Raw genomic sequence first — 24,083 nt, forward strand, 5'->3', positions numbered from 1 at the left:
TTGCCAGTGGTTGTCACTCATACTAAGCTGGTGGTGAGTGTGGATCCTGGATCCCATTCTCACATGCCCGCCATACAACAGTCACATGCCATCCTTTCCTTGATACATGGTTGCTCAGAGAGCTGTGACTCAAGTTCATTTCCACACCATTAGGAACAATATGGACGTCTGGCCACTCAACAATCCCTACGTTTACTATATTATCTTTCTAGTTTCCTCTCACAATTGCCTTTTAACTCATTTGTCAATAGTCCATGTGCCCCTATACCCACACCATTGTACAGCTGTCAGACTGCCTAGATGAATAAATGTCATGCTGCTTAGATGAATAAATATCTACAGATTGTGGGGGGGCACATGTAAGCTACACAGAAGATAGGCGTTGCCACAGTCAATCTTCCTGGCTTCGATTTAGCAGGTGTAGTATAGACCCACTACTCAGTGGTTCCCAAACTTTTCGGCATCATGCCCCCTTTTTAACTTTTGAAAAACCCTCACGCCTCCCCCTCCAAAAAAATAGTAGCAAAACTTGTTGAGAAAAAAGAGGGGAAAAAAAGGAACTGACTGGGGCAGCAAAACTTGATGGGGGGAGGGGAGGCTGGGTTGCCTTGTACCCTCCCTGGAATTTCTTCATGCCCCCCAGTTTGGGAACCCATGCACTAGATCAAAATCAAAGGGTTCCCCATTGGTGCTGGTACACCTACTCCTCGTGAGGAGTAAGGGAAGCCAATGGGAATGTGGATTAACATTAGGATTATATGGATCTCCTGCTGTGTGGATAGGGTTTTAAGATAGGTCTACTCCAGATACGTAATGTATCTGGAGTTGTGTGTCTTACTTCGACCTTCCTTTGTAGTGTAGAACAGACCGGGGAGTGCAGCAAGGTTATTGCATTGGATGATCTCAGCTCTCCCCCTAGGGACCAATATAAATCGCTATGCTCAATACAATACTGCAAACAAAGGGCCAATCCAAAGGGCTGTTGAACTCACCCAACTTCCATTGGTCCTTGGGGGGGGAAAAAGACACGGTCAGGATGGGGCCCACAGCTAGTACTTTATTGGAAATAAATCACAGTGTCACAAATCATGGGTAGTGTGAATGGTTGGTATGAGTGAATTAACAGTAAGTGAGCTGAAGAGAGGCCATACTATGGTCTGAGTCAGTGCTCCAGTGGATTATGGACTTATTGATCACTCTGGAAAAAAAAAAGGCTGTGTGCTGAGGAAGCAAAACTGCACAAAAGGAGGCAAAGTCCCCAAATAAGAGGAGTCATTGAGGGAGGAACCTGACCAAGGACATTCCATTGCTTATGGCTCGTGGCTAGGTAAGCATATTGCGTGTTGTAAGCAGGAGGTTCCAAGATGTTGTGAAAACACCCACAGGGTGGGGTGCAAACAGTAGACATCACCCCACCCAAACTGTCCCTCACCAAGGGGCTATATCCCACACCAATTTGCCACACAGGTCAGAGTCCATCAATTCGGCATATTGGGGTGACGTGCACATCGGACTTCTGTCTCAATGCAAACTATTGAAAGTTATATTTTATAGTTTACATCAAAATCCACTAGAGTGCGCCCAAATTCCTTGTAGCACTCATGACTACAAGCAGGACAGGGAAATAGGAAAAGAAAATCTAAAATTCACAATTAATATATCAAAAAATTTGTGAAATTAATTATTTAAGGAATGTTCTCCAATCAGCTCTGTCATGACTAAAGTTTCCATAGGTCCTCTTCAATCAATAGCACAAACAAAATACAAAGATAGATGAACAATGCTGTAGAAAAATCAATCAAATCAGGAAAATGAGCAATGCCAGGGCCAGGAAGGGAGGTGAACTAGGTTACAGAACACAGATAATTTTATTAAAATGAAGGATAAGCTGAAGGTGAAACATAGAAAAAGGACAGTGAAGGAAACTGACTTAAAGCAGATCTCAAAAGAAAAACATTGAAATCACGAGGTGGCGGTGTCCCCTGCTCAGTACACTCACCAACTCCCCTCTCTCTTGGGGGTAGGTGTCTGGCCAGGGAGAGGATGCAGGAGTGGACTTGGGGCAGGGTGTCTGGCCAGGGGGAGGGGACAGGAGTGGGCTGAGGCTGCAGGATCTCAGTGGAAGGGGTGAGTGAGAGGGATGGAGGTGTGGGGTCTCAGGAGGGTGGCGAGTGAGGAGACTGGGAGGGTGGCATTTCAGCTTGGGGCAATTGAGTGAGGGGGCTGAATGAGGGGGATGAAGGTGCAGGGTCTTGGCAGCGCGGTGAGTGAGGGGGCTGAGGGTGCAGAGTCTCGACAGGGTGGTGAGTGAGGGGGCTGGGTCTGTGCGGCACTCCAGCCTTGCCCTCCCCAGCCAAGACCTCCACCCCCCACCCTCCTCACTCACTGCCCTGCTGAGACCCCATCCCTTCACCCCCTCACTCATTGCCTTGATGAAACTCTGCACCCCAACCTCCTCACCTCCCTGCTGAGACCCTGAACCCCCAATCCCCTCACTCGCCTCCTTGAAGTGCATCACACTGCTTCTGTTCCTCCAGCTGGGGGAGAGGGAAAGGTTTGTGGGGGGGAAGGGGGGGCAAGGCCTGTCTAGCTCGCGTGGGCTTGGGAGAGTATGCCTGAGCCAGGGGCCTGGTCCTGGGTCACCAGCACATGCTGGAGCTACTCACTCAGGAGGAGTTCTGTGGCGTGGCGTTCCCTTTGCACCAATGCAGCATTTCCAACATGGGCTGCGTTGGGCAGGACAGGCCTGGCTGGGTCCGATCTCGGTCCCTGGCATGAGTGGGCTGCACCACAGGCCTCACACCTGCTGAAGCAGCCCCCTTGAGCTGCGTGACAAGTTACCCAAAAGGCTATGGCCAGAGCTGAGCAGGCAGGAGTCTTGGGAGGCAGAATCTGTCCAGGCCAGGGTGCCAGGGTGCCAGGAGGCTTTGCCAGTCCCCAGTGTTCAAGACAGAGAGCCCATGTGAGGTTGGCTAACAGGGGTGTATTTGTCCAGAAATCATTTACTCCCCGTTCTGTGTCAAGGGAAAGAAAAACAATGCACGCCTGCATTTGGGAAAGACCCTTCCCAGGCTGGCAGCAACGGCGCCTTTTGAGACCAAAACAGCAGCAGCGAGGGGCATGAACAGCCAAGAGCCTGTTGACGCTGATGACGTTATGAAGTCATTCTCTTGTTCCACAGGAAAAACTTTTATATATATAGAGAGAGATTACTAGCATGTTCTAGAAAAGGAAGTAGAAAAGGGAAAAGCATGATTGTGCCCACACAAGTGTTCGGGGGAGTTCAATAGTCAGGCTTCATCCTTAGACTTTCTCTCACAGGGAAGTGGTAACAGACAGAGAAGCGCCACTAGTAAGTATGGCTACGTCTAGTAAGACAGCCGTTCTTCCGCAAAAACTTGCCGGCTGTCTACACTGCACAAGTGTTCTTCCAGAAGTAAATTTACAGTATAGCGTTGTAAAACTGGGCTTCTTCCGGAAGAGTTATTCCTCTCCCCATGAGGAATAAGCCCTCTTGTTCAAGAGCTCTTCCAGAAGAGGGCAGTGTAGACAGGCAAAATGAATTTCTTGCGCAAGAAGCCCCTATGGTTAAAATGACCATCAGAGCTTTCATGCACAAGAGAGTGTCTACACTGCCATGGATACTCTTGCGCAAAAGCACATCTCTTGCACAAAAGCACATGGTAGTGTAGACGCGCTCTTGTGGAAGAGTTTTTTCACAAGAACAATTCCGCAAAAGAGTTCTTGCGCAAGAATCTGCCAGTGTAGACGTAGCCATGATGTTTATTGGATACTTTGACAGAATCAAGAACCAAAATCTGTCTCAGGTGTCTGGTCACTTAAGCTCTGATTAGTTTCCCTCTCGCCCTACCCCCAACCATGAGAAGACTTGATTGAGGAATGGAATACTTAATTATCTTATAGGATGGGGATGCGAAGTACTAATTGTCCCATCATCTGCAGGGATAGTGCAGTAGCACGGGAAGGTAGTGAAAAGGGAGAAAGGGATCCCAGGAGGGTGAGATCTAGCTTGTGAGGACAGGTGATATCTAATGAACATTAGACAGAGCAGCAGCACAGGACTGTGTCAGTTGTAGTAATAGTAATAAACCACATAGGGAGGTGTTAACAAGCAAGAGGCTTATGAGACTGTTTTTATGGGTCACAGGACAGGCCTGTGGAGTCTGGCCTGTTATGGTAATTAGATGAATCCCTTTAACTCCAGTATCGGAGCTACTCACAATCCTCAGTGTGCTTACACTCACCCCTGTGAAGCAAGAAGTACTGTTATTTGCCTTTATTTAGCCTTGGGGGTTCTCAAAACTTTTCCTCCTGAAGACCATGTTTACTGAATAACTTCTTTTCCCATTTCCTATGCTCCCTGCACCATCTGTTAATAGATAACTTCCCTGTGGCAGTTAATGCAATTGCTCATATGAAATCTGTAATGTATTTTAGCTTCTGTTTCTGCTGGGAGATCTGTGCCTCTGTGGATGCGCAAAATTCATCTGTCCTGAATAATTTTGATTTTTCCCTCATAAAATACATTCTGCCCAACAAATACTGCGGTTCCAGCTTTTGCCCACCAGAGGCCGCTATGGTGCCAGAACAGCCAGCTGCATGCCCAATGCTGCAGAATTCCCACAGGGGTAGGATTTTATCATCCTGTTCACGAAGCCAGTTTAGGACACAGTGGGCCACTCATGGCTTCTGGGGAGTCACCAACTACGAGGAACAGGCTGGGGATTGGACTCAGGAGCTAGTCAGGTAGCAGTTTTGAGCCTGGGAATGGAGGAGGGGGCTGCATGGGCATATGGGGAAGGAGAGACCCAGGGGGCTGGGGAGTTTAGGGTCACGGTAGATGTGCCTAACTGGATGGGAGAGGCTTGGGGTCAGCCAGGGTCTGCATGGGCAAGGCTTCCCAAAGCCCTAACAGTGCCATTAAAAATATCCTGCCACCCATACCAACATCCCTCCAGATTCATTCCCATACTCCTTCCCATCTCATCTTCTGCATTATCTCTGACACTCCCCATACTTTGCATTGCTCCTGACATGTGCAGAAAATACATCTCAATTGTAATTCAAGTGAATTACTCAACCCTCTGTATTAATATGCCAAAAAAGGGATCTATTGTCAAAAATATTATCAGAATATTTTTGGTCTTGGTGACAGATATTTTAAAATAATTTCCCAGAATAATTGAAACTGGCATAATGATGTATTCTTCTGATAAAATACACAAATGTTGTGTGCAGAATTTTTACTGTTTGAGCACAGAATTCCTTCAGGAATAATCTTTGAAGGCAGGTTACTAGCTAGAAACTAGGAACAAAGCCAGCCCCCAAATGTACATGAGCTAGTCAAATCTACATGAACTGCCCCCAAAAGCTGGGTAGAGCAGCATGAGATTCGCAGACTGTTCCATTCTATTTCTGTTAATCCTACCGACAGATTAAGGGGTCTCTTCTCCCACCAGTACTAGTAGCACACAGTCCATCTCATATACAACATTTTCTCAGACCGCTTTCCCCATCACTATGAAGTGCTGTTCATCATAAGGGAAGTTCAAACCAATTGATTCAGGGGAAGGGTTGGAAATTTCAAAAACTGGCATCAGCAAAACCCTTGGATTTCATGGAATCATAAATATTTTAAAATACAATACTTGACCAGATATTTAGGAACAGATTCTATTCAGGTCTTACACTGGAAATATAATAGCTGTAGGGGATAGTGGTTACATGTATTAGACTAAATATATGTCCGGTTTGGCCCACTGACAGGGCATACAAACGAGGCATCTGCACCAGGATCTGACAGGGCTCCCAGCTGCCACTATGGCTACTGAGGCAGTGGCCAGCGCCTGAGACCCTTTAAACGATGCTGGAGCCCCATGGAATCAGAATTGCAAATGCACGGGATATGCTCAGCTGGTGTAGCACTGATATTACCAGCTGCTCTGCTACTGTCCATGCAACCCTGCCTTTGGTGACATTGAGGAGCTGTGATGGGCACAGCCAGAGCAACAATATGCTCCAGTGATCCTTGAGCCATGGATGGCTCTTCCGAGGCAATAGTCTACTGGTATCTTATATGATGAGACTCAGGGGATCAGAGAGCTGCAGTTGGGGGCTGCTCCCCACAGCAATCTCAAAATGGATTTTTTTTTTTTAGAGAGAGAAAATTTCTGAGTCAAACATTGAAATAGCTGACTTCTTATATCCAGATTCTCCATAATGTTTTGCATTGGATAAAGACAGAAATATCACATTTTCATATAAAAACCTATTTAACTGTACTTACTGATTTTACCCTCCTTGTTTTGGAAATGGAAAAAAAAAACAGATGCACAAATTGATGATTGGAAAAGTTCCTTTATGACAGATCCTATTCTGAATTTTGCAAAGTGCTAGTTCAGAGCTCAGATGCATAGACATTTTATTTTCAAGTACACCAAAAGAAATATTGCTTTGTATATACTGCCACTTCTGATTTCAAAGAGCTGTGCAATTCATTTAGACTGAAAATCATTTAGACTGAAAATCATCCCAATTTACAAATTATTACAATCTATTACATTTGTCTCAAAGAAAAGCTAAACCTTAAATAGCAATGCTTAAGAACATCTGAAATGGTGTTTAGCAGTGCCATATGTAATTGGAAGTATGCTTTCTGTATTTCTGTTACGGGCATGGCTGATTACTAAATACAAACATTTCTTCTACATAACCACCTTGGATCATTTGGTGCTGCCACGTGCAGATTTTATCCCCATCTTTTCATTATAATTTCCATGTCAGAATATTGGAGCTGCTAGATATTGTACACTGGCCTGGAATATAATTGAAAGGAGGATTATGCGGGGGAAAATTTGCTCTAACATCTAAATAGGTTGATGATCTGCAGTGACTGAAATGTGCCAGGTATTCATGAAATATAGAAAACACATAACAGAGTGCCCTTTTCATGTAAAAAGTTGCCAACTCACAGTACTAGCTAATGATCTTAGGTACTCATAAATCTCCCTTCATGGTAATATCTGAACAGCACCCGTGAGAGGTAGGGAAGTGCTGTTATCCCCATTTTATAGATGGGGAACTAAGGTCCACAATGACTCAGCCAGGGCCACAAGCAGTTTGTGGTGACTGTTACTCACACCCAAGTTAGTGCTCTAACCTCTGGATCATTCTTCCTCCACACACGTTTGTTGTTTTCTAAGGATTACATGAGTTGTTTTATCAAATCTCACTGCAAAATACCATGAAAACAGTGGTACAATAGTTTTGGTTTATCTAGACTAGAGTGAGTCTTGAACTGCAATGTCTGGTTCTAGGCTAAGAGGAGGGAGCTGGTGAGTCAGATATTAGACAGGGATTCAGTCCATTATTGGAAATGGCAGCTGGTTGGGGAGTTGGGACCTCGATTCAAACTTTTCCTAACTTTCCATATTACTTGAATGTAGGGTCATAACCTCAGGCCCATCTCTAGCCTGAATTTATCAGAACTCAGAGGGTAGACTCTGAGGGTAAACTTATTAAAGCAAGTTTTTCATACTTTTTCTGTGAAGCACAAATTGTCATGTAAAAGTTATTGAGTGCAAAGTCTAGAAACAGAATAATTAGGTACATGGCCTGAGATAGCACTGGCTGCCAGACACTGGTGCTTTTACTATCTCACATTATCTGGTATGGAGTCTCTTCCAATAAAAACCCCATGAGAATCCGTGTATTCCTGATGTCCAGAATAGTCCACCTCTGTGAATCAAGAGAAAGTCTGTTACAATTTGTTCCCTGTTCTAGTCATTGCCAAAGATATCAGGACAAGAGAACTTGAATTAAAAATGTTGCATTCTAGATCAGGTCAGGAAATACAATTCATAGATCATTCTAGATCAGGTCAGGTAAATCAGTTTCACTCTATTTCATGCATGACATTGTAAACATCGATCCATCTTTGTATTAGCAAAGATTATTTAATGAACAGGGCCATTTTAGGTTCAATATTATCAGAAGAGTTAGGGAGTAGAAAATGTTTTCAAGAAAGGTTAGGGGTTCACTTAACTGGAGATGTTCAAGCCTAGGCACGCCAATCACAATACTTTAAGGCTGTGTCTACACTGGCGTGAATTTCCGGAAATGCTTAAAATGGAATACTATTCCGTTTTCAGTTTTTCCGGAGAAGGAGCGTCTACATTGGCAGGCTGCTTTTCCAGAAAAGCCCTTTTTCCGGTAGAGCATCTGTGGCCAATGTAGACGCGCTTTTCCGGAAAAGAGCCCCGATCGCCATTTTCGCGATCTGGGCTTTTTTCCAGAAAAGACTACTGGGCTGTCTACACTGGCCCTTTTCCGGAACAGTGTTCCAGAATAAGGACTTATGCCCGAGTGGGAGCAGAATAGTTTTTCCGGAATAGCGGCTGATTTTGTACAGTAGAGCATCGTTGCTTTTCCGGAAATTCAAGGGCCAGTGTAGACAGCTCACAGCTTATTCCGGAAAAGCGGCTGATTTTCCGGAATAAGTGGCCCAGTGTAGACACAGCCTAACAGTTTGCGGATAATTAAATCAATGAATCTATAGTAAGGACATGGATTGCATCTCATCTTTCTTTCTGAAGAACTAATTCGAGTAGCATTTTTTAGATGTGCAGATTAAAATGGTGGATTTGAATTTTGCAAATAAGGAACTATTGTAGATGCTATTAGTTTATAATTGAGTTGTTGATAAACAAGTAAAAGAAAGCTACTGTGCTAGAAATTGGAAGTAAACTGATACACAAAGATTTTGTGAAGTGAAATGTAAAGTTATTTACAGACCATTATACTAAACTCAAGAGAAGATTATTTCCATTTACCAGAATTCGTGTTCCTAGTGCCATGTCTCCGAAGCAGAATTGGCCCAACAACAGCCTCTTGTTCCTGATAAGAGCTTGTATCCCTCTTGGACCTAGGTACACAGCCTTGATAGCATCGGGAAGAATAATCATATACCCTGCACACCGCCATTTTACACTGCAGGTAAACTGATGGATGTTGGTTAATAAATGTGAAGGCATTGAATTTGAACCGTATGATGGAGCTGGAGGGTGAAAAGTATGTACCAAAAGTAGGATCTCTAACACACCTAAAATAAATAAATAAATAACTAAATAAATAAATAAATAAATAAATAAAATTAGTCTTCATGCTTACAGAACCACAAAAATAAATTGCCAACGTGAAGAATGCCATATAGGCAAAGATTTTAATAACTTAAAAATGCATTAACAGAAACGGAGAAAAATATGTATTTGTAGTAAGATGAAAATGAAAGACTTTAAAATATTGTAGAAAATGAAAGATTTTAAAATAGTGGCAGTGACTTGTCTGAAAGCAAAACATACAATATTCCTTTCCCTAATTCAGCTAGGAGAGCCTTCCTGGTCCAGGGTGGAGATCATGGACCTTATTCAGGTTTGAGGGGAAGGTCCCCAATGTCCATGATCTCCACACTAGATGGAGGATCGCGGTCGTCTATGCCAGTCTGGCCACCAAGGGCCACATATGAACCCAGAAGCAGGTTTGCATGAAGGTCAGGTTGGTCCAGCAAGACCCCCAACCCTGAGCCCTGAGCTTCCCCTCCCTCTTCTTCCCTTGCTTCCCCCTTCTAGTTCCCTCCTCCCAGGTTTTCCCCTCCTTTCTCCCACCCTCTCTCTTCCCCTCTCCAACCCTCCTTTTCCCAGTCTCCCCAGAGGTTCATCCCCCCCCCCCCCAGTTTTGTTCAATAAACCCAATTTCTATTTTTGAACATACGTGTCTTTTATTTGAAGGGGGCCTACGGAGGGGTAAGTGGAAGGATGTGAGAGAGAAATGGGGCACAAGCCACCAGTGGGGAGGACCGGGGAGGTTCTGAGGGCTCCTTGGGGTGGATGCTCTCCCTCAGGGCCTCCTGGATCCTGACAGCCCCTCGATGGACCTCCTGGATGGCATCCTGCAGCAAGTGCAGCTGGGCTGATAGCAACGACCCCACGAAATGCACCGGCATGCCCAGGGACTGCTCTGGCTCCATGTGGCCGAGTGCTGTGGTGTCCCGAGTTCGGGCACTCAGGGCACTCCAAGACAGGACTGCTTTGCTGTCCATCATTGAGGTAGACAAGCAAGTGGGGAACCCTGAGAACTGTCTCAGGCAGCAGCCCCACACTAAGTCCTAAACTGATGCCTTGCCGGCACTGGTTCCAGCCAGCCTTAACTTCAGTTCATAGAATCATAGAATCATAGAATAATAGGACTGGAAGGGACCTCGAGAGGTCATCGAGTCCAGCCCCCCGCCCTCAAGGCAGGATCAAGCTCCGTCTACACCATCCCTGACAGATGTCTATCTAACCTGTTCTTAAATATCTCCAGAGAGGGAGATTCCACCACCTCCCTTGGCAATTTATTCCAATATTTGACCACCCTGACAGTTAGGAATTTTTTCCTAATGTCCAATCTAAACCTCCCCTGCTGCACTTTAAGCCCATTACTCCTTGTCCTGTCCTCAGAAACCAAGAGGAACAAATTTTCTCCTTCCTCCTTGTGACACCCTTTTAGATATTTGAAAACCGCTATCATGTCCCCCCTTAATCTTCTTTTTTCCAAACTAAACAAGCCCAGTTCATGAAGCCTGGCTTCATAGGTCATGTTCTCTAAACCTTTAATCATTCTTGTCGCTCTTCTCTGTACCCTTTCCAATTTCTCCACATCTTTCTTGAAATGTGGCGCCCAGAACTGGACACAGTACTCCAGCTGAGGCCTAACTAGTGCAGAGTAGAGCGGCAGAATGACTTCACGAGTTTTGCTTACAACACACCTGTTGATACAACCTAGAATCATATTTGCTTTTTTTGCAACAGCATCCCACTGTTGGCTCATATTCAACTTGTGGTCCACTATGACCCCTAGATCCCTTTCCGCCATGCTCCTTCCTAGACAGTCGCTTCCCATCTTGTATGTATGGAACTGATTGGGTCCACTCAGTTTGGATGTGCTATTTCGAAAGAGCAAAACACTATTTCGAAATAGTTTTTGTGTCTAGATGCGTTATTTCGAATTAGCTTAATTCGAATTAACTATTTCTAATTAAGGGTTAATTCGAAATAGCGCTGTAGTGTAGACATACCCGAACAGCCTAACCACTTGACCTGGGATTCACTCTTTGTCTTAGCTGAGAAACATGTCCAAATGACAGTTCTTTCAGAATTGATACATCTCCATGAAACATTTCAGCCGTGATGAACAGCTGGATTTTTAACAGGCAAAAACTTGTCATTTTTTCCCCTACTAGCTGTGTTTTGAAAGGCAGACTCTGTCTCTTTACTAAATGGTTACACGGTGGGGCCCCTAGTGCCTGTTTGGGTTTTCTAGAGCTACTGGATATGAACAATAATAATGATAAAATCCTTCTTCCATTCTGTGCCATCTTAGCCAACTGACTCTCACTCCTCTGATTTCTGCTTTGGATAGAAGAAGGAAGAAAGTCAATGTTTCCAGTGAACCCAATTGCTAATACATCAATTGCATAGGTAGGGTGACCATATTTCCCTATGCAGAATATGGGACACCAAGGGGGGGGGCCTGCCAGTGCTTGGGACTTTAGCTCAAAGGGGGCACTGCTGGTGCTTGGGCTGCAGTCCCACCAGGGGGGAGGGGAGCCACCAGCATTCAGGGCTTCAGCCCTGCAGGGGGCAGGGGAGGAATTGCCAGTACTCAGGGCTCCAGTGGCTGTAGCTCTGAGTAGCCGAGGTAGCCTGCCCACCCTGCCCCACTGCAGGGATGAAGTTCACCCCCACAGCATGCAGAGTGGGGAATAAGGTGACAGATGATCACCCTATCCACAGGGGCATCACAGCACAAGATTTGAATCTGTATTTTCCTGTCAGTGTTGATCACTGCCAATATCCCATGCCAATGCATTCTGATTCAGTGTAACCACCATAGAATGGAACTCAATGTACCTGGTATCACACAGCTACTATCTCAGAATAAGATGCAGAGCTGCCAGATTGTCAACATATTTCACAGAAAAAAAATTAATGATCTTAGTCTCATAATAATGATCTCATGGTATGAACTATCTATATAATAATCATAGTTTTTACTTGCTTCTGTTATATTCATGCCAATATTTGTCTCACCTATACATAGTTGGGATCAGTGTTCCCTCTAAGCTGTGCTGCAGCATAGCTTCACAGGTGATTAATCAGCCTAACACAGTGGGTCACCTTCATGCAGGGAGCCCTGAGCCTCTGACGGAGTGGGGCTGATTAATCACCAGTGAAGCTGCGCTGTTGCGCATCTTAGAGGGAACACTGGTTGAGATGGTTGAATTTAGAAATGAATTTAGCTGCATAAGATAAAAATTAAGTATTAAGACCAAACCTTTTAAAAACAGTATGATAAAATCATTCAGTGCAGAAAAAGTCAAAATATTTTAAGCTGAATAATATTTATTTAAATTAAAAGCCCATAAAAATGTGCTTACATCACAACTGAATTCACCTCCCTAGTTACTACATAACATGCTTGAGTGGATTTGCTCTTGCATGATTGCAGGGTCTAAACATCATTTCTATGGTTATTTCTCATTTCTTGACAGAATCGGTTAAAAATGTTTTCAAACATTTTATTGGCATAGGGAACTGAAATTACCTCGCAATGTCCCTATTTATTTCATAAATAAAACAGATACAGAACTGCATGCATAGATCCATTGTAAACCATTGTGGAAAAAGTCCTTACCCGCTCTTGATAATGTCATAAGTTGCTGTTGTAAAATCATTGGGATCAGGTGATGCAACACAAGTGTCCAAAAACAACACCAGATTTGGGTCAGAACTGTTAATTGAAGCTTGAAGGAATAAGTTCTGGTTCAGGTCAACATAGTATGGAAAGTCAGTCACTGGCCGTGAGAAGGATGGCGATTCATATAATGAAATGTTCACATTATATCTGCTGTACTGTGTTTCATTGACCTCATTATAATCCTCAGCATTATACATTATTTCCTTCCAAGTGTTTTGGAGCATTTTGCAGTTGATGTGCAAGTAAAGATCTTTTTGCCTTTTGATTCCATAACCGGAAGAGGTTGCTTTGATCAAGTTGGAATACATGATAGTATTGCTGTTCCCCTGTTTGACACATTAAATATAGAATTAGCTAGCATGGCCATTTTTTTGCCCGAGGTCATAATTACCATTAGGTTTGCTAAGCTTTTGATGCACCCAAGAATAACACATTTTAAAAGCATTGCTTCTACTGGCAGTACTTTGAAAACAAATGTGACTTTGGTCCTTTCTACTCACTACACTTTTTAAAGAATATTACTGGCTGTACGCTATGGTGATTATACTAAGATGTGACAAATATTTTCTTTCAACTCAAATACAGCCACGTTAGTTCACATTAGTACAAAGGCTGAACATGAAATGCACAAAGATCCTGATTTAGTAAGGTACTGAACACTAACTTAACACACATGAGTAGTGCTACTGAAGTAAATGCTTTAAATTAGACATGTGTAACTGCCTTACTAAACTGGGGCCTAAGTAAGTGCAAAGTGTTTTGGCTATTCAAGAACATCAGCTCATACTCAACAAAAGTCTGTGAACACGGGTGGAGATTCTTCACGTATCTCCCTGGCCCACAATATTCCCCGTACCGTGTTCCCTGCAGGCAGGGGAAGAATAGGTGGGAGTGGTCAGTTAATCTGAACATGCAGCCATTGGCTCACTTGTAGTTCCTGTGAACCAAAGCCCATGTTTCCATTCATGACCCTTTTCAAAATGAATGGCGTAGTTTACCCAGAGCCCTTTTTCACACTCTTAATTAAATATTCAGCTTCATACCTCTCGCCTTGTGCCACAGCCACTGTATGGTATGTTGAATGTAATATAGCTTGTTGTAATCTTTGGTTTACAAGAAGGGTCAATCAAGCTGACATTATCTGAAACGTAGCCTTGCGACTGGAGATAGGCTCTGTTAACAACTATGTGCATGTATTCTGGCAGACACCGAAGAGCTGGGAGGTGGATAAAGTACATATTATTAATACATTCAGGCATAAAATGTAATGAAATGTTCAACCTCTAAATATACTGATATCTACACGTTGTGTATGGTGAGAGAGAGAAGACTGTTCATAAGAGGCGGACTCACAACTGTTAATGTCAAAGTGATAGTCACTCATAGAGGATTGGATCCTGTATAGTCTCTTCCTGGGCATAAGGCAGATTGAAATGAATAGGAATTTTGGCTGAATGAGGACTTAAGGATCAGGCTTTGAATGGCTATGAAAGGTGTTCAAGGTCACATATGGGCACCTCTGAAGATGTGGACAAATTGCAGGGGATTCAGGGAAGAGCATCAAAACCTGGAAAAGGAATTGGAGGGAATGAATTTAACTGTAAATAATTATAATACTAAACATGCATCAGTACAGTGCTAAACAGGCTGTGAGCTCAAATAAATCATAGCTAATGAATGGGAAGAGCAAATGACATTGACTTATATTGTATGAAGGAGGGTGATTGCAATGAGAGTTTTGCCTGCATCAGGACTAGGATCAGACCCAAAGAGAATGAGTAATTAGGTTGTACAAGGGGCCATAAGTAAGAGTATTAAGATGAGATGATGGAAAGGTTAATTTAGGCTGAATATCAGAGAAAATGTCCGAAATAATTTGATAACAACAAAGTTTTATCTTTAAAAAAAAATCAAACTGTCTGAAAGTAAAAGGCCAGTAATCACACACTGTGAAAGATAACAGTGAATGGTATTTTACTGAGGTGGTTGAACATTAATCAATGGTTATTTAGCAAATACAAATAAATAAGTGGACATGTCTGCTGAAAAACAAAACATCCTGCATTAAAGATGAACTTACTAGTATTCTGATCTGCTGGAATGGTGTAGTAGTCAGCATGAAACCCTCTGTTTGTGAAACTTGAGTCACTGTGGAAGCGAACTGTCATCAAGTTTGAGGATGATGTATATGTAAGATTCGAATTGTAACAAATTTTCCCCAATAAAGGAGAAGTGTAGAGTGCTCCATCATATATCTCAATATAATCATATTGGCATCCACCACCTTGAATCCTGGGAAATAAACATGAACATTTTGTAAACTATTTTGTAAATTCCTATTTAGATATTCATCACAGAGCAGCTCAGAAATCTCAGATTAAACCCTTTGGACTGCAAAGTGTTAATGGCAAAGATTGCCATCATTTGCATCTTGTATGGTACTGTGGCAAAGGCCCCTCTTTCCCTGGCCAGTGTTTGGGCTGGCCGCCTTCCCCCTTTGCCAAGGGTTGGGTTTTCTGCTGATTTCCAGGTAGGGAGTCCAGCTACTCCTTTTGGGACTCCCTTCTCTGCTGTCTAGCTCTTTAACTGTTGGTACTTTGTATGAGTATGTCTCTATTTCACTCCCACTCCCACTCCCCTTCTGTCCTCTGCCTCTCTTTCTCTCCTCCCACTCCCCACTGCCACCTTTTAACTTGAGATCCTTTTGTAGGTCTCCAGCAGGTCTTTGGCAGGTCTGAAGTGGAGTCAGCTTGCCTCAGTCTGCCTGGGCCAGCTCCCTGACAGCCAGGAGCAGTCCGAGGCTGGCTGCAGCAGCTGGCGCCCCAGGCGGAAGGAGCGATTGGCACCCCCACCTGCATTGCTGTCAATGGCCGTGACGTCATCATCAGGCGCCCAGGTGCCCCGTGACGTCATCATCGGGTGCCCCGGGCTGGTGTACCCTAGGCGACCGCCGAGTCTGCCTACGCTCAGAGGCCGCCCCTGCTGACAGCTGATCCTAACTGTCCTGCAGCCACCCACCTACCTCTAATAAACAGGCCTTTTATCCTGTTTGGACTGCCTTTCCTCCCTCCCACCCCCTTCCCCGTAGCAGCCCTCTGGCCTGTCCTTGTCACAGTACCAACCACTTTGTTCTGACTCAATAAATAACAACAAATAACATTCCATTCATTGCAATTTTCATCTTAGGTTTCCTGATCCCTTAAAACAGTTAAGTCATAAGAACAGAAGTACGGCCATACTGGGTCAGACCAAAGATCCATCTAGCTCAATAGCCTGTCTGCAGACAGTGGCCAATGACAGAAGCCCCAGAGGGAGTGAACAGAACAGGTTGATAGTTATCAAGTGATCCTTCTCCTGTCATCCATTTCCAGCCTGTAACAAACAGAGGCTAATGAGTATTGATGGACCTAACCTCCAAGAATTTATCTAGTTCTTTTTTTTTTAACAATGTTGAAGTCCTGGTCTTTACAACATCCTCTGGCAAGGAGTTCCACAGGTTGACTGTGCGCTGCATGAAGAAATAATCCTGTTGAAAAACATCCTTCAAATGCAGAGGGTACCAACTTGAAAAATCCATGACTATGAACCCATGAATTGCCCAGGAAATTAGTGATTTACTTACGACATATCTATAAAGGAAAGTGTTACACGGTAATTACTCTCGGCTTCCAATTCCCACACACAATCTGCATTGTTTGGATAATTTCCAGGATAGAATGGGCTATGAAAAGTCCCAGAGGAATACTGAAGGACATCACCACAAGTGTATCTTGCTGCAGAATCAAATGTAAGAAAAGACAATACATACGAGTCATTTATATAGGTGTATATTTGTACAGGTTGGACCTCCCTTGTCATGCATCCTCGGGACCTGACCCATCCCAAATGACCTGACCCATCCCTACCACTGACTTCCAGGACACTCCCTCTCCTTGCAGTTGGCTCGGCTCTGGTTCCACTGTCACTAGGCTCCAGTCAGCAGAGCTTGGACTTGGGCTCAGTCCTTCTGGGGATCTCCAGGATAGAGCTCCCCAGCTGCTATGGCCCCGCTTCTACCCCGGAGGACAGGGGATCCCTGGGGACAGGGGTTGCCAGTTGCCCAGCTTTTGCCACTCCCTGGTCCCACTGCTGTGCCCAGCCAGGACTCCCTAGGATGGAGATCCCCAGCTGTGGCCCCGTTTCTCCCACATTCAACCGGGGATCCCTGCTGGGAATGGGACTTGCTGGTCCCACTGCTGCCCTGCCTGGCTGGGGCTCCCTGGGGATGGAGCTCCCCAGCTGTGTGACCCTGCTTCTTTCCCACTCAACCCAGGCTGCCCAGGGACAGGATTCACACTCGCAGGAACCAGGGATCTCAGATCTAGCAACATCCATGGTCCTATCGAACCAGAGAATCCTGGATTTCGGAGGTTCAACATGTATAATATGATTTATCAGCCAGAGACAAAACCTACTAAAGTTAAAGGAAAACCTCTCATAACTCCATTGGTCTTTATAAAAGGTGGTCTCTGATCAGGATCTGTTCCTAAGATCTGTGGAGTTCATTCATTCTCATTCAATGCTCAGCACCTCTCAAGATTAGGCGCTAAATGGATATAGCTGAAGATAGAAAATATGGGCCAAGAAAAATGTTCAGGGAAGAAAGAATTTGCCTTTTTTCCTCTGTTGACATTAGATTCTTAATTCAGATTGGAAGTAAATTTTTTAAAATACATTTTACATGAGGGACAAAAATTACAGCCTGAATGAAAATAGCATCTGCAGCCAATTTTGGAACATCACAATATTTACTTAATGCACAGCTTTATGTGCTATAAGGTCTATAATCAAATTTGTCTCTAAGGAACACATATGAAAAGGAGAAGAATTAGAAAAAAATATTATATTGTTGGGGACACACATATAGGTCTTGTGTTCTTTTTTGTTGGTGGTGATCTTATGCAGAATAAAACAAATTTTAAAGCCTCAGAATTATTATCCAAGCTGGAATTCTTGTTTTTCAGCCACAACCTGTTGAGAGATGAGTAAGTACTGTATAGGGATCAAAAATCTGAAGAAAGCATAGTGTTATGGAAATGACATGGGCCCTGGGAGTCAGTTCTATTCCTCACCTCTGCATTCATGTAATTTAGCACTGTAATCCTACCATATGCCAACAGCTGCAAACTGAGATTGGGGATGGATATACACATTCTCCTCTCTTCTCCACAGGGTAAGCACAGAATCATGACAGGGTATTAGAAGATGGCAGAACACAAGAGAGCAATTCAACAACCGTACCAAAAAAGCTTTATGGCCTGAACCAGTTTTGATATTTAGTCCTTTAAATTGCTATTTCAATTTTTCCTTGCTCTCATTTCAGTTCTTGTGGCAACGGCATTATAAAACTATGAGCTAATTAAGAATCCAAATATCTCTAAAACAGACTCCCATAGGAGAAAAACATATTAGTAAAGCCCAAAGGAGTTAGCACTCACCAGTAGTTATGTACCAAGGCCATAATGAGTTGTATCCTGGTCTTCCTGCAGGAAGAGAACAGAAGCAAAACTAGAGCTCTGAGTATTATGCAGGTAAAACATGCAAGAGCAGAAGTATGCAATGGACCTATACAGTTCAACAAATGTACAGAGAAATGTTTATTGCCTGTAGAACATTTGAAATTTGTCATTTGCATTGCTATGCTATCTGTCTTTTCTGTCATTTTAGTTCATGTAGTAATTCTACTATAAAACCATAAACTTGAGTTTCCAAACATTTTTAGTGAAGAACCCTACCAGAGAAAAACATATTAGTGAAAGCAGAATGAGTTAGCACTTACCAGTAGTTGTGTACCAAGGCCATAATGAGTTGTATCCTGGTCTTCCTGAAGGAAGAGAACAGAAGCAAAACTAGAGCTCTATGGTGAATTTTCACAGGGATGGCAAAATAAACATCCCATTTACCAAATCCCCACTCCAAAATATTGAGTTAACGGAACTCCTCAGTGAAAAAGTTGGAAGAATTCTTTTGTGAGACACTTGTAAATTCTTCACACTTACTGGAACAGATGGCAACCACATGTTCAGAATAACCACAGGTATGAGAGACCAATCCTAAATGAGGACGGTCCCATAGACTGTGTCCTGGGGAATGATTTATTTAGATGTTTGGATTAAAGGAACTGAAGTGAGAGACAGTTGGATGAATTAAAGAAAATTATATTTGGTCTCCAAAACTGAGTATTATGCGGGTAAAACATGCAAGAGCAGAAGTGTGCAATGGACCTATACAGTTCAACAAATGTACCGAGAAATGTTTATTGCCTGTAGAACATTTGAAATTTGTCATTTGAATTGCTATGCTACCTGTCTTTTCTGTCATTTTAGTTCATGTAGTAATTCTACTATAAAACCATAGGCTTGAGTTTCCAAACATTTTTAGTGCAGAACCCTACCAGAGAAAAACATATTAATGAAAGCAGAATGAGTTAGCACTTACCAGTAGTTGTGTACCAAGGCCATAATGAGTTGTATCCTGGTCTTCCTGAAGGAAGAGAACAGAAGCAAAACTAGAGTTCTATGGTGAATTTTCACAGGGATGGCAAAATAAACATCCCCTTTACCAAATCCCCACTCCAAAATATTGAGTTAACAGAACTCCTCAGTGAAAAAGCTGGAAGAATTCGTTCGTGATACGCTTGCAAATTCTTCACACTTACTGGAACATGGCAACCGCACGTTCAGAATAACCACAGGTATGAGAGACCTATCTTAAATGCGGACAGACTCATAGACTGTGTCCTGGGGAATTATTTATTTTAGATGCTTGGATTGAGGGAATTGAAATGAGACAGTTGGATGAATTAAAAAAAATTATATTTGGTCTCCAAAACTGAGTATTATGCAAGTAAAACATGCAAGTGCAGAAGTTTGCAATGGACCTATACGGTTCAACAAATGTACTGAGAAATGTTTATTGCCTGTAGATCATTTGAAATTTGTCATTTGTATTGCTATGCTACCTGTCTTTTCTGTCATTGTAGTTCATGTGGTAATTCTACTATAAAACCGTAGACTTGAGTTTCCAAACATTTTTAGTGCAGAACCCTATCAGAGAAAAACATATTAGTGAAAGCAGAATGAGTTAGCACCTACCAGTTGTTATATATTGGGGCCATGATGGAGTGGATTGCAATGTTCCTGCAAAAAGATAACAGAAGCGTAACTAAACATCTATGGTGAATTTTCAAAGGAATAGTAAAATGAACATCCTTTTGCCATTTTCCAAATCCCCACACTGAATCATGAGGCAAAGGAGCAATTCAGACATGTGGAAGAATGTTTAACCTGCACAGAACATGTTTTCCTTAAACTTATTTGTGAAACAGCTGAAATGTTTCAGTTGAAACTTACCAAAATACATCAGTTTCTGGCACAAAAGGATTGGAGCCTTAATGGTTGAAATTTGGCAAAGTAATAACAACTAAAATTTGGGTCTTATCATGGAAAGTGTTAGGTAACCTCAACTATAAATGGCACCACCATTGATACATTTGTCTATGACACATTTCAGTAGTGAACCTGTATCATTACAATTTTATGTCTTGATGGATAACATGTTAGTGATGAGTTACTGGTTGATGGAGATGTGTATCCAGCAGCTTCTAGAGTAAAATGTGAGAAATTATAGTTCCAGTTATTAGTATGTTGGAACTGGACAAAAATATTTTGGGCCAACATTTTTTCAACAAATTATAGATTCAGCAATATCAAAACATTATGAAATTTATGCCAGTTTCAGTTCATTGTTCCATTACATTACAATTTCAATCAGCCCACTAAGAATAATGTTGCTGTTATTCTTTTTATTATTATTATTACTAGAATAACCATGATACTAAACTGTTTAAGATAGTCAAGACAGAAGTAGACTGTGAAGAACTTCAAAAAGATCTCACCAAACTGAGTGATTGGGTAACAAAATGGCAAATGAAATGTAATGTGGATAAGCGTAAAGTAATGCACATTGGAAAAAATAACCCCAACTATAAGGACAGTATGATGGGGGCTAATTTGACTACGACAAATCAGGAAAGAGATCTTGGACTTATCGTGGATAGTTCTCTGAAAACTTCCACACAGTGTTCAGCAGCGGTCAAAAACGCAAATATGATGTAAGGAATTATTAAGAAAGGGATAGAAAATAAGACACGGAATATCTTACTGCCCCTGTATAAAACTATGGTATACCCACATCTTGAATACTGTGTACAGATGTGGTCTCCTCATCTCAAACAAGGTATTTTGGCTGTGGAAAGAGTTCAGAAAAGGGCAACTAAAATAAATTAGAGGTTTGGAATGGGTCCCATATGAAGAGAGGCTAAAGCGACTGGGACTTTTCAGTTTAGAAAAGAGGAAACCGAGGGGGGATATGATAGAGGTATATAAAATCATGAGTGTTGTGGAGAGGGCGAATAAAAAAAAGTTATTTATTAGTTCCCATAATAGAAGAACTAGAGGACACCAAATGAAATTAATGGGTAGCAGATTTAAAACTAATAAAAGAAAGTTCTTCTTCACACAGCGTGTAGTCAACCTGTGGAACTCCTTGCCAGAGGAGGCTGTGAAGGCTTGGACTATAACAGAGTTTAAAAAGAAGCTAGATAATTTCCTGGAGGTTAGGTCCATAAAAGGCTACTAGCCAGGGGATAGAAATGGTGTCCCTGACCTCTGTTTGTCAGAGGCTGGAGAAGGATGGCACGAGACAAATTGCTTGATCATTGTCTTCAGTCCACCTCCTCTGGGGCACCTGGCGCTGGCCACTGTCAGAAGACAGGCTACTGGGCTAGATGGACCTTTGGTCTGACCCAGTATGGCTATTCTTATGTTCTTATGTAATGTTTTTATTAAAATGTCAAAGAAATATTTTGTATTAAATAACTTTTAGTTTCAAAATTCGCTTATTTTGGAAAAAATGGTTAAACTAGTAGAAATTAAATCAAAATGTTACTTTTTTTCAAATAAAATATTTTGAATTATTTTAAACATTATTTTCTCAGCTTTTTTTATTGTGAAAATTTCAAATATTTGGTTTCTGATGCAAACCAAAAATCATTTTTAATGTGGATATATTAATAGCATTTTAAGTGCAAATTGCATTGGAAGCTGCATGACATTCTAGAAGGATGCCATGTTTTCAAACAAGTAGAGCAACACTTCAAAAACACTATGTTTATAATATCTTTTAAGGAGTAATTATAAAATATTGTCAAATATGCTTGACTACCACTGAGGTCAATGAAAATATTCCCCCAAACTTTACCTTTCCTGATGGCAAAAGATTGTCTAACACTTGAATAAGTCTTTCATCTCTGCGTATCTAAATACTTCATTAGTCTCATTATCCATATTTCACTTGTATAACTGAGGCATAGTGACATGGCAGAATCATGAATCATAAAACTAGATTTCCTCCATCGCATTTCCATCCCCAGTCCAACTTTCACAGGAAGTGTGGTTAACAGAACTGAAAACTAAGCCATATTGACACGTGCTCCTAAATAAATGCCATAACTACTTGGCCATCCATGGGATTTTATTTTGTTTTGCTTTTTTTTTTTTTTTTTCATATTCATCAAGGAAATGGCTGGGTGAAGCATGGAGCCCATGTTTGAGGAGATGGATAACTTGATGATTCCCTATTCTATTCATTCTGGGTACGTCTAGACTGCAGAGATTTTCTGGGATATCTCCAGTATCCCGGAAACGCTCTGCCGCATCCAAGGAATGCATCTGCTTTTCCTAAAAAAAATTTCGGAAAAGCAGACGCATTTTTTCGGCATCTCTGTAAATCTCATTCTATGAGGAAGAAGGGATGTTTTGAAAGAGTCTTTTTTTCCAACATTTGGTCCATGGTAGATGGGCCAAATGTTGGATAAGCCTCTTTCAGAAGAAAAGTGGAAAAAGACACAAATTGCGGTTCACGATTTGTGTATCTTTTCCCAACTTTTCTTTGTAGTCTAGACACAGCCTCTTTCTGGAGCTCCTTGCATTGGCCACTATCAGAAGACAGGTTACTGGGCTAGATGGACCTTTGTTCCAACCCAGGATGGCCATTCGTCTGTTCCATTCTTCTGTTCTTATGTGTGGGGTTACCATATTTCAGGTTCCCAAAAAGAGGACACTGCCAGGTGGGAACTAGGGGTAGGAGATGGGGAACTGAAGGGAGTGTAGCTGAGGGAGCTGGTAAGTTGGTGCAACTCAGGAGTGTCACTCTCTGTCATGATGATGCCTGGCCACAAGCCCAGCTGTCAATCACCACCTCCCTACAGGAGAGAGCTGGAGTCTGAGTGGGCAAGATCTGTTAGCTCTGGCTTGCAGGGCAATGGACTAATCAGCTGCAGATTCAGGGGAGGGACCTAATCAGGAAGTGGACCAATCAGAGCTCCTTCTAAAATGCAGCTTGTCTGCTTTCTAAAACCTCAGACATTGCTTATTTTTAAATACCCCACCCCTTCCCCAAACAGCAAAACGAAGCTGTATGGTAACCTTAAGTAAGTAGGTAAAAGATTCAGTCTGAAAAACTGTATATTGAAACCTTGGCAATGTGACTTTCAAAAACATTATAGACATGGTTAAAAGCATATTCCATGCCAATCATAAACCTGCAAGAAACCTGCAAACTCTGGATATTTACCTGAACAAATAACACCAGCATCCTCAATATGACCACAGTTATGAATGAGCCATCCTGCATGAAGGCAGTCCCATAGACTGTTTTCCCATCCTCTGCAGTTTACATCATCCAGGACAATATTTCCTGAGCCTTGACCGAAATAGGCACTGCCCTTTGCTTCAACAGCATGTCCACATCCAAGCTGCCCGCACACAACATTTGCGTCACTGAGATCCCAGGAATCATCACACACTGTCCCCCAGGATCCTTTATAATAGACTTCCACACGACCTTCACATCTGCTAGCTGAATTCACTAGTCTCAAGGCCAGCCCTAAATTAGAAGCAAGGCAATTATTATTAGCATATGAGATGTGGTTTTGTTCCTTTTCATAACTCTGTGGCAACTAGGGTGTATCCAATTCATGTAAAAAACAACAATTTACTGCTGTGACGATTATGTGGCCAAACCACACCTCTAGGTCAACCCTGGAAAAACACATTTGAATAAGTAATCCCAAGTGAGTATACAAAAAAGTGGCAATTAAACTATCTGTTACCACTCATGAAAGGGATCTTGGAGTCAGTTCTGTGAAAATCTTTGCTCAATGTGAA

The 24,083-nt window shown here is 42.4% G+C and overlaps 1 protein-coding gene across 1 annotated transcript in view; it reads right to left on the bottom strand.

The window, feature by feature from the left end:
• The window catches only part of LOC112545833 (scavenger receptor cysteine-rich domain-containing protein DMBT1-like), a 58,785-nt gene extending 45,661 nt beyond the window's left edge, over positions 1-13,124 (bottom strand). The window contains exon 1 of the mRNA XM_075935785.1: positions 12,754-13,124. Coding sequence (XP_075791900.1) covers positions 12,754-13,124 — 371 coding nt within the window. The remainder of the gene's footprint in view (positions 1-12,753) is intronic.
• Between the last annotated feature and the right edge of the window lie 10,959 nt (positions 13,125-24,083).

This window comes from Pelodiscus sinensis, chromosome 8 (genome assembly GCF_049634645.1).
Source record: "Pelodiscus sinensis isolate JC-2024 chromosome 8, ASM4963464v1, whole genome shotgun sequence".
NCBI lineage: Eukaryota > Metazoa > Chordata > Testudines > Trionychidae > Pelodiscus > Pelodiscus sinensis.